This window comes from Mangifera indica, chromosome 8, assembly GCF_011075055.1.
Source record: "Mangifera indica cultivar Alphonso chromosome 8, CATAS_Mindica_2.1, whole genome shotgun sequence".
NCBI classification, from domain to species: domain Eukaryota; kingdom Viridiplantae; phylum Streptophyta; class Magnoliopsida; order Sapindales; family Anacardiaceae; genus Mangifera; species Mangifera indica.
The window spans coordinates 3,282,156-3,294,517 of record NC_058144.1 but is presented as its reverse complement, the minus strand read 5'-3'; the positions used below and the strand labels follow the sequence as shown (position 1 = coordinate 3,294,517).

The 12,362-nt window shown below is 35.7% G+C and overlaps 2 protein-coding genes across 2 annotated transcripts; both read right to left on the bottom strand.

Moving 5' to 3' along the window:
- Positions 1-3,698: 3,698 nt before the first annotated feature.
- LOC123224392 (uncharacterized protein At5g01610-like) lies at positions 3,699-5,171 on the bottom strand. Its single transcript, XM_044648035.1, has one exon. The coding sequence runs from the start codon at positions 5,169-5,171 to the stop codon at positions 4,665-4,667; it is 507 nt and encodes a 168-aa protein (XP_044503970.1). The 3' UTR covers positions 3,699-4,664.
- LOC123224391 (exocyst complex component SEC15B-like) lies at positions 3,699-10,364 on the bottom strand. The gene is made up of 2 exons (XM_044648034.1): positions 7,808-10,364; positions 3,699-6,168 (listed from the first exon to the last, which is right to left on the bottom strand). The coding sequence occupies exon 1, from the start codon at positions 10,229-10,231 to the stop codon at positions 7,826-7,828; it is 2,406 nt and encodes an 801-aa protein (XP_044503969.1). The 5' UTR covers positions 10,232-10,364; the 3' UTR covers positions 3,699-6,168; positions 7,808-7,825.
- Positions 10,365-12,362: the final 1,998 nt, after the last annotated feature.

The window sequence follows — 12,362 nt, the reverse complement described above, 5'->3', positions numbered from 1 at the left end:
TTAATAATATTCTACGGTAGAGAAAGTCACATCTTTATTATGATTATCTTTTGTTTTACTTGCCCAACATACGGCACCATTTGATTATGGTCTCAAACTTACACGTCAGCTGCGTAAAAGTCCATTTATTTTATTAGTATTGCCATTGTTTTACGTCTTAGGTCTCTCTCTCATTATTGATAAAGAAGGGTGGAGGAAAAGATGCTCAAAGTTAGGCGGAAATTGCCTGGTAACGAGTCCATGTCCATCCGTGCAGGTATTTCAATATATTTTTTGTTGTGGGTCATGTCTAAGATGCGATGCACGGTAGCTGCTTTCGGCACATGCATTTGGGTCAATATGCTTAGATTATGGATGTGGTGGGTTGACCGATTATCATAGTTTACTTGTGAAAGTAGAATACGTTCAGCCTTGACAACAGCTGCTTCACAATGCAAAGTAGTCGAGCAATAACAATTGTGGTTTCTTTCATACGAGAGGACTATTGAAATTGGAACATGGTGGCTGCCAGCCACTTGAATTACCAATCCTTACACGACATGAACACAGGTAAAACATGTGCAAATAAAACTTCGGTCCCAGTAAATAGTCTAGCAGAATCATACAAGAAGACAGCCTCCATGCCCCAATATTAAGCTTGAATTAGCTGGACCAAAATCTTTCATCATGCCCCCAGCAGGCTTTCAATTTAAGACGGAAGATTTTTTTGCCACAAAAGACAAAAAAATATAAAAAAAATCACAACTCACAGTGGACGATTGTCAAATTGATTATGTCCACGGCACGGCCTGTGGTGCTGCTATGAACATAGAGCGCTGTAAGACAATAACTGACAAGGAATTAAAGTAACTTGCATTGTTTGAATTTTGTTCTGTAATACAGAGTTGTTGTGTGGTTCAGACCGTCATAGCCATCCACAAATTATCTGAGGATGTCTCTGGAATACAACAGATCCCGACAACTTAATAAAAAGGATGAATATCAATTTCACAGAGGAAGACAAAGCAATGACCACCGTTCCCTCATTTAAACTTGTCTCGAAAGGAATTGACAAGAAAGCAAAAGTTTAAATTCATTCCATAGATATTTTAAAATTAAAATTTTGAATTATTTAATGTAATAATTGTAAAACTAAACGTTAATCCCTAAACATGATATATTTAATAAAAAACAGGATTTAACTCAAATAAGTCTCCTTAAAAAAATAATAATAATAAAATAGAAGCTAAAGGTGAAACATAATATTGGGAAAGTACATGCTTCCCCAATCCGAAAAGATAGCACCGAAGTTGCTTGGCCCAGTAGAATATTAACACCATGGATCACAGAGTAGACTTGAAGAAAAAGCAAAAAAACAGAGGGAGCAAAATAGAACAAATAAATCATGAACAGACTATGCAGATAATTGCTTCAATGAGTTAACAGCACCCGTCATTTGGCACTGATATAATTACCAGAACTCTTCAAAGGAAATCACCTAAATTGATGTGCTCTTTGCCCACATGCCCCAACAGATATATTAAGCTTTAATTAGCTGGACCAGACCAAAATCTTTCATCATGGATCGGAGAATAGGTTCCATGTACAGGTTTTCAATTTAAGGCGGAAGATTTTATTGCTACAAAATACAAAAAGTGATGAATCTGAAAGATGTCAACAGGGCATGTCTCTCTCAAAAATAATAAAGGTGGATTTTTGTCATTGATTATGTCCACAACACGGCTGCGGTGCTCCTATGTTATCAACAACGGATCTCACCCACAACTAGAAGGTTGGTCAATGAACATACAAGTCTGTAAGACAATAACTGACCAGGAATTAAAGTAACTTGCATTGTTTGAATTTTGTTCTGCAATACAGAGTAATTGCTGGGTCATTGCCATCCGCAAATTATCTAAGAATGTTTCTGGTATTCAACAGATCCCGACAACTTAAAAATGAAAATGAAAACGAAGGAAAAATGGATTGATTTGATAGAGAAAGAAAGGGCGATAATCACCTTTGCCTCATTTAAACTTGTCTTGAATAGTATCAGTCTCTAGATCCCTAAACTAGGGGTGGATAGAAACCGAACCAAACACCTTTTGACTCGACTTTGACTCAAACAAACAATAATATTTCATGAATAAACTATGCACATATAATTGCTTCAATGTGTTAATAGCACCCCTCATTTTGCACTGATATAATTAACAGAAGTTTTCAAAGGAAATCTCCTAAATTTATCTGCTCTTTGCTGTCTACTGTCCTACATAACTTTGTTCCTCTGCCTAAATTAGAAGCATATCAATGACCAGACCAATATACAGCCTCAACTTGAAGGCTTGTTTTGAAGAAATGTTTATCATTTCAACAAAATTAACCCAAATTTATAAATGGAACCTGACCACAGGGGTACAACCAGAAAACGATATCGCACTGAGCACTAATTAAGACATAACTTGGCAGCTTTTAACAGAAATTTCTGCATGATCTACTTCGTGCTTCAGAAGGAAGCAACAAGCATTTATGTTTTGTAATCTCCTATGGCTAGAGGAGTCAACTTCATTGGCCAAACTCAATGCAGAACAGATAATTAACACCACAAAACTTTCTTATGATCCTAGACCTTGAAGACCCTTTCAGTCTTTTGACCAAATCCTGCTTTCTTAACCCTAAATGGCCAGTCTAGCATCTATCATTCTAAATAAAACACTATATTTCACCAAGTTAGGAAACAATAACTATTCATCAAGTGTAATTCCAGATAAACATAGTTTAATCTTAGAGTTTCTACAGAGCTATCTACATTCTTTTCACACATTGCAATATGATATAAAGCCTTTGTGTCATGCTAATCTCCAATCTATGTCGAGACATGACTATGTGTGCCCTTGAGCTTTTTGGCCCAAGTTGTTAAGAGTTTGGTTTACATCTTAGATTAAAATCTTATGATATCAGATATCTATAAAATACAAAATGACAATGAAAACACATTCCTGACAACTTATTATACAAAACTTTACTTCAGCGACAAAATAATGTCTAAAAGCAAGAAGAAACTCAGGGTGGACAACTAACCTGGTTTTAATCTCTCAAAATTCTTACACGACATTAAAACCACGATTTGGCTTGAAATATTAAGAAAGCAAAGCAACTTGCTAGTGACAGTGCTTCCCCTGTTCATGGAGGACTCACTCTTCAACCATTATTCTGAATTAGTGGGAGATGCCAGACAGATTATACTCACAAAAATAAAGAGACCCTCAGCAAGGCAGAGGCAAACAAAACTTTCATGATTTATCGCTTTTTTGTTAGCCTATGATATCAAGATCATTGAAAATTCTCTATTTCTCCATTCTATGCTTAACTGAACTCATTGTCATTTAAATCAATTCTATGCTAAACTGAACAACCATGGATAGTGAATGCACTGCTGTTATAGACAAATTGACACTCCTTTCTCCCGTCAAGAATAATTAAAGGATTCAGTTTAATCTACAAACTTATTCCACCCATTTTACCCTATAATACAAATTTCTTCTTCTAATCAAACACCAAATTCCTACACAACACAACGTTGCCTCACCCCTGCTCACCTACCGTATACTAACTAATCGCAGTCTTCTTGATTGTCCACAAAAGGTTTTTTTGGCATGCCCCAGTGATAAAGTAATATAATCTATGGCAAGCAACAATAAGCATTCCAGACATAAATATAAGCAAACAGAAAATAAATAGATGAAGAAATTAATCCCAGATCCAAACCAGATAAAACTTCAACAATTTCAATAAATAACATAAACTAATCCCATTGAACACATCCCAAATTCAGTAAGTTTCGAATTCTAGAAGAATCTGAATCCCTCTAAATGGAAGAAACAAAAGATTTCGTTCTAAGCTTGCTTACTTGCCCATTCAAGCAATCCAATCCACAACCACACCGTGGACTCTCATAGAAGTTATCGATCGGGAACGAAGCTGAAGCAATCCCAACGGAGAAATCAATATTATCTCCATTCCTAATAACCTCCACAATATTCAGCCACAGAAACAACACTTTGACGCTGACCCCAGTCAAGCTAGTGAGTCTATTATTCGATATGTGCCCGCCAATGGTGGATTTATATTGAAGTTGATAAGAGCCTTCTAGAGAGAAACTACAGGTGCCGCCCAAGTAGGCGTGGAATTGGCCAGTAGTTTTGTCGAGATCATAGCTTTTTATACCTACTGGGAGGAGACCGCGGGGAAAATTGAAGGAATTAAGAATTTCGTAGGCTGTCTGGGGATCGGAATCGGTGATGTTGGTGGAGGTAGTTGAGGTGGCAAGAGGGCATTGGTTCAGAAAGATGAAGAGAAAAAAGAAGAAGAGATAAACGGGCGTGACTGTGAGGGACATGACGGCCATGGGTAAGGCTGGCTTAGCCCAAGAAGGATGCTTATTCGGTTGAAAAAACAAAGTAAACAGAATAGATTCTATGTATTTAGTCCACTCGCCTCCAAAAGCGCTGACGATGAATGGTAAAGAAATGAAATAACCCTGTCTTTATAGCCTTTATAACAGTCATGTTGCTAAATAGGTAAATGCACGATAGTACGATACAATCTAATAGAGCATAGAACAAACATGTATGCTCCGAGTTTAATTCTCAATTTATTCAATTCTACAGGAAAAATTTACTCTTTCAAGAGGACCAAAGTAAAGGACTAAACTTGGCCTTCTTTCTGCTTGCATTGACACAGTCAAAGCCGCACCCACAAGTCGGAGACTCATCGAAATTACTGACGGGAAAGTCAGCGGAAGCGATGCCCACAGAGAACTCGAGCTCATCATCGTCACGGATGACTTCAATAATGCTAATCCAAAATAGGAATACTTTGACTTGAACTCCACTTAAACTTGAGAGTTTGTCTTTGGTTAAAACACCGGTGACGGTGGACTTGTACTTGAGCTCGTATGAATCAACGGTGAAAGTACACGTATCATTCAAGTAGACAGCGAACTTACCAGTGGATGTATCAAAGTCATAGCCTGTTACACCTTTGGGGAGGAGACCAATAGGGAAGTCGTATTCCTCAAGAATCTCGTCTGCAGTTTCGGTGCTGATTTTGGTGCTGGTGGTGGCATCGGCGAAAACATATGGGGTTGAGACAGAGATCAAGAAGATGAAAGTTAGGAATTGAGACGCCATGGAGGTAGTGGGATTTGGGTTGGAAGAATATGCTCTTCTTCCTTGGAATATCAACAGTCTTTGACTATTTGGCTTTTGCAAGACGACGAGGTGGCTATGAATAAGTTGAATATAATACAAACACACATATATATATATATATACAAACGTAGAAAATATATTATGAATCCATTATGAACGTCTCTCAATAAAACTAATGTCCACATACGTTTCTTAAGGACGAAGAAGCCATGCATAAGGTCTAATGACAAATTGACAACTTACACAGATAAGATCAAATAGACAAAATTTACTGAAAGATAGTTAAGTTAAAGTGAAACCTACTAATCACATCATACTCGACTAAGAAGAAGAAAAAAGAAAATTGTTACAGTCAAATCCACACCCACACTGAGGGCACTCTCCAAAATTATTGATTGAAAAATTGGCAGAAGCGATCCCCACAGAGAATTGAAGGCCATTATTATCATCACGAATTACTTCCACAATGCTAAGCCATAGCAGAAACGCCTTAACTTTAACACCCTTCAAGTTCTTGATTCTATTTTTGGATATGGCACCTGTGATCATAAGAATCAACGGAAAAGCTGCAAGTCTTGTTAATATGTGCTGACAATTCGCCAGTTTCTCTGTTCAGTTCATATCTGGTTACTCCCTTGGGAAGAATACCCACCGGGAGGTTATAGTCTTCAAGAACTTCATATGCAGATGGTTTACTGTCGCTTAGAGCAACTGGGACTGTGAAGGAGATTATAATGAACAATGTTAACAAACCCATCTCTCTCTCTTTTTCTTGTTGGTAGTTGCTTAGTTGTTTTCGGTGAATGTTGATGGAGGCGCGCCGTTTGTCACAATTATTATTAAAGGTTTAAATGCGGTAGATGGCTGACAGGCTTATGAAAGATGAAATGGATGCGGATGTCGTGGAAGGAGCATGTGTGATCATGCATGCACATGCAGGGCTGCTAGCAGACGGTGACACCAAATGTACGATGCTCTGTAACAATCAAAATCACACATTAGAACAGACAAAATAATTATTGATAATTTCAGCCTCGCCTTGGAAATAGACACCAATACTCCTCCCTCCAACTCCACTCAACCAATTTTGTTCTTATAGTAATAATGAGATTCAAAGATTTCAACCCTACCAGAATCAACCACTTAAAACGGAAACCTACATATGAGAGTAAAATAAAGTTAAAATTAATATTCAACAAACAGTCAAATAGGATACGCCTCTTATTTCCGAATTCATAAAATTGCTTGTTTGACGAAGATCAACCACTCCTCTTTAACTAAATAATATTTAGCACATTTCAAGGCAGTTGAAGATTACTTAGCTTTTTCCAAACACCCAACAAATTAGCCTTATTCGAAGGGTTAGAGAAGTGGCAAAACGAGAAATCCTTGTACGCAAAGAAGATTACCAAGTTCAAAATCATGAGCTAAGGCAGAGAGAACATTAGAAGAAACACAAGAAAAACACAGCAAGTTGGGGATTGTTGCCACCTAAGACCTTGAATTCTCAAATATTACCTTCCATTTTCTAAACCAACACAGCAACAAATGTAACACAGAAGGAATCACAATAAACAATCATTTCCCTCACCAGTTTCAAGCTGTGAGATATATAAACAGAAAAACATAAGATAAAGAAAAGTTCAAAAGTTCGTCCAAACTTTTATTAACCTTCTCCAAAAGACACAACTAAAGATTTAACTATCGCTAAATATAAATCTTTCCCAACACTATACATTCAAGTACATTCAGACCAATCATTCCATTTTAGTTGCGTGATACAGATTTCCGCCAATTTCAACTTACTTCAAAGAATAGCATGAATTAATAATTCATGGTGAGCTTATGCACGATATCCATATGTTCATAACAGTTCAAGAAACTAGATCACCAATTTATACAAGTCAAATCTTACAATGATATCTCAGAAATAAAAATTTCCTTGACCAAAAAAGAGTGTGAGCTTCATTACCCCTAATCTAATGAGATCATCATGCTAATATATAACACTATAATTCATATCATACCAAACTCTTTAACCCTGCAGCATCCTATTTAATCTCTTTTCTCACAAACAATCAATATAGCCGTTTGCAGTATAACCCAATGTATCTAGTATTAATAAGAAAGTTAGGTTAACAGAAAATTCAATGATTCAATACAGTCAGAACTGAAAACTGACCACATAACTCGACAAGCCAAAGGATCAAGAAATCTGGTTAAACCACCAAATTCAAGCTTACCAAGTTCCTGTTCATGTAACTACAAATATGCATAAGGATTGCATCAACACTAAAGGTTTCACTCATCTTATCTGTATCGTGATGCATGGACAAGGTACCATTTGGGCCCAAGAATTGACTAATTTAACCCCAACATGTCAATTGAAGAAGGAACAGCAAATTCATTAATATACCTGAAAAGAATACAATGCAATAAAGGAATACCTATGTATGAGCCTTTTGCAAATTAAATGAAGTTTTGACATCTAACAATACAATCAAATGAGCAGATTTGGAAGGCCTTATCCAAAGCCAAACAGAGGTAGTCATGAAACTCTAAAAGTTATCACAATCACAATCAATAGAGGTTACGGGAGCGAAAAAGAATCATACATTAAGCTCTGTTTCAAATCAGCTCACGTCCTTGAGTCTTTTTATCAATGTATCCAGAGATTTCTTCTTAGGATTCTGTCGGGCAGCCCTGCTTCCAAAGGTTCCAAACAGCCTATCTGAAGGATCCCTCAACTTCTCTGATATTGTCACTAATTTCCGATAATCCAAAGAATTGTAGCTCCTCTCCCTAATCACTGGATTCAGAAAATTCTCAGGGTGATTGCTCAGTAACAAATTAACCATCTGCCTTGACTCAGTAAGGGCTGTTTTCAACTGATTTGCATCCTCAACTGTGAACAAGGGAGTTAGATTATCGGCAAAAGATTCCAGAAGTCGAACATCTACATCAATTCCCATGATAGCATTTATATTAAACCTCTTAACAGAATCACCATATAAAGCCCCTACAATGGTTTCTGATATGTGAGAAAGAACATCTTGTAGAACCCTTCTAAGAACCTGTGCAGGCAATATTTGTTGAGCCGTGGAGACGAGAGTCTCCAAATATATTATAACCTCATTTACATATTCATTGCCATTCTGTACGGGATCATCAGCCATCCAGTTCACATTCTCAATCAATGTCATGAAACCATCAATCTTTGTTTTAAGCAACCCAGACAGCATCTCCTCGGCAGCATCACGTGCTTTGTTTAGAGGAAACTGCCTCCTACTTCTCTCTGCCACTCTCATTGGAATTCCTGAAAGCTGTGCAGCATGACGAAAGAAAAAATCGCAAGCACGCTCTAAAACAGCCATATTAGCGGCAACCTGCATTGCCTGAGAAACCCCATGAACAGATGTATTAATAAGTTTCACAAGAGCCTCGTCCAAAACTTCAGCCAAAAGCCTATCCAAATACTTTTTAACAACATCATAGAAATCCAGCTGCCCACCATGCGACATGAAACTCACTGAGTCCTCAATGAATGACCGCACAATCCTACAACAATCAGGAACTGTAGACGAGAATGGTGCAACATAAGGAAAGGCAGGAACAATATCTGACGTCTGAATCTGAAATGAAAGTACATTCATAGAATACTCATACTCTTTCTTCATCAACATTTGCTCAAACTTATCAGCAGCAAGGGCTTCAGCAATCTGTTTACGACAATCTGACAACAATAACTCGTGATACTTATCCCTATGTTTACTCAAAACATCAAGCAAAGCATCAACAGGGTACCCATATCTGCGCAATGTGACACCTAACAAACTCACGTAATCCTTAATCAGAAGGAGATGATTAGCTGTTTGCATTCTCGAAAACTGATCCTCCAGTACAGAAGACATTTTACTAACAGCCGCATCCCACAAATTCTCAACTTCAATTTTAGATATCAAATTACCACCAGTCCTTAACATTCGATCTTCAACAATAAAAAAACCAGCAATTTGGGCGAAAAATGTTTGATGAGATTCTAAAAACGGAGTCATTGAAGATACCTGAAAATCAGACGTCAATTGAAGCTTCCGATTTTCAAAATAGTATTTCTTAAATCGATCTTCAAGACCTAAAGTTTGGTGTAAATGATAAGCTCTATAAAGAGGAGTCAAATCAAATCCTAACAGAGCAGAGACACCGTTACTATCATTTTCAACACCGCCGTGAAATCCATCCTCGTCATCCTCGTGTAAAGCGTAAACGCAGTCACGTAAACTGAGCCGACTCTGCTCCTCAGCTTCTCTCTGCTTAATTCGTAAATCCTCTTCTCTTTGCCTCACCGAAGAAGCTTGACCGATTGCTAATTGACCTAAATTTCGGCTCACTGCACGGATCTCAACTAGCCAATCACCAAACTCCTTGTTTACCTTTCTCTCGATGAAGGTTCTAATAGCTGGAATTTTCTTTTCTAACATTCTTCTTAAAGTAGAAGATGGCGTTTTATCTAAAAATTCACTCTCCATTGCATCAGTGCACTTCAAAGCCATGTAAAAGTTGTTGCTAGAGAGATGATGATTCACTCGTGAACAAAGCTCCATCAATTTCATACAAGACACAATTGATTTCAGCGCTAAGTCAACGTTTTTTGAAATATTTTGCGCTTCTACGTAGGAGTCAAGTGATGATAGAAGCGGACCAGCTACAAACTGGAGTTTTGAGTTTGAATCCGAGAGAGCCGATTTGAGCGAATCGACATCGGATAGCAGAGATCGGAGATCATCAACGGCCATGATGAAGTCTTGGTAGTGAGCCTTGCAGACTTCCTCGATCTCGGATTCTTTGGATCGGGAAAACTGGCGCAAATGATGGAGGAGTGTCTCGGGCTTTCCTGATGCGAAGGCTTTGCGAATAAACGACCCTAAGTCTTCGCCGTTGCAGATGGCGGATGAAAGGAGAAGTTGGTCCAGTTTCTCCGCCGAGTCACCGCCGTTTGCGGTGGCTGGAGCCACTTTGCGTCGGGTCCTTACTGATTGCATCGTGTCAGCAACGTTTCTCCTATTTCGATTGCCAACAAAAAAGGGGAAGATTTAGGAGTGATAAAGATGAGAGAGAGAGAGAGGGCGTGTTAAATGGACATTCAGAGTCGTGCAGAAGTTGGACGTTAAGTTTTCTTGTTGACGAGGATGACACTACGTTTTCGTGGTGATTCATGGAGGTTGAGTAAGTGATTTGACTGGTAAATTAGGGATACTTTAGTAATTTCATAAGCGAGAGATGACTTATTTGACTGCCTATGACTATCTTGTCAAATTGACGGCGGTCTAGCTGGAATTTGTCTGCGGTATGTTGGTACTCAGAAACGGATAGCGTAGCAGAGGACACGTTGTTACACATAAGAAATTAATCCCTTCAAATTCAAATAACCAAGAAATGATGACATCATATTGCAACAAATAAAATAAAGTAAAAGTAAAAAAAATTAAAAATTAAAAAACAATAGAACAGCCAAATTTAATGGACTTAGTTAGACGCAACATAATGTAACGGGTTTGTTAGTGGGTTATGATTTATGAATTACAACCGAGGTGTCCATCATTGCAGATACCTAACTACAATATGCTTTATCCACTCTGTGAATGATGGAATTAGACGGAGCAAAACAGTTTGCTGGCCTGGCTCTAACGACTTGAGCCTTGGGGCCCAGTTTGTTTTACTCAACAAAGGTTATTGGGGTAATTTACTTTTTATTATTTATATTAATTTTTTGATTCACTACTAATAAAAAATTATATATTATTTATTATGTTATGATAGATAAAATAGAAAATAATTAGATTATTATTCTCACTTTACATATTAAAATATTAACAAAAAAATTTTAATTTTATTATAATTATATTTTTATTTATTAATTTTTAAGATAAAATAATCTAATTTTTAATTAATATAATTAGTAATATAAAAAATATTTTAAAGTAATTATACCCAAAAATATTTAAATAAATTAATTTATTAATATTCTTTTATTACCTTTAATCAAACATAATTACTATTTATATATATTCATTTTTATCAAATTTTATCAAATATAATAATTATTTATAACTAATAAATTTTTACATAATTTATTTTTAAAATAATTTTTTAATTTTAATAATAAAATATTATCTAAACAAAAAATCACCTATTGCTGTTAATATGAGTTATAACATAACGGCATTGTTATGATTCATTATTATTATATTTTCCTGCACTATTTTATCATAATATGACCTACGAATCTCTAACATTCTTCTTATTTATTACGCTCAACAGCTTGAATCATACCACATAAATTTAAGAATAAAGCAATGTGTGTGTGTTTATATATATATATTTTTTATGTAATTTGAGTAAATAAATAATATATTATTATATGATTAAATGATTTTAAATTAAAAATAAAATAACATCTAATTACATGATAACATATTATCTATATACCTAAATTGTATATAAAAAATATATACATATAACATTATTCTAAATTTTTATTATAATCATTTAAAATTGTAAAATAATTAAGGCGAAAATACTTATCCCCATCAAGATTTACTCTATTTCCAAATTCTTATTCGTAAAGTTTAAAAAACCTAAATGCATACTCATAAACTCCTAAAGTTAACAAAATTCGTTAGTTGTAAAAGTAAAATCATAATTTAACTATTGATATTAATTTTTTCATATTGATTTGAAAAACTAACAATTTTTTTCATGATTAAGTTTTGAAAATTTATATTTTTCCACTAAGATTTTAATTTTTCAGTAAAATCTCTCATTTTCTGACAATCAACACTCTCTAACTCTCTCTCTTTCTCTCTCTTCTTTTGGACTCATATTCGTTGGAAGGTAATCTTTTCCCAATGATGTGTGTTCTTTTTTAACCTTGATTTTTTTCTCAATCTTGATGAACCAAACAAGTATATTAGATTAGCATTTTAAAAATTTAAATTTTCAATATATATATTTGGAAGATAACATTGAGTATTCCTGTAATGTTGTGATTGTTATGGTCACTTTGCTGATGCCTAGAGATAGCATTATATATATATATATATATATATATATATATATATAGAGAGAGAGAGAGAGAGAGAGAGAGAGAGAGAGAGAGAGAGAGAGAGATGC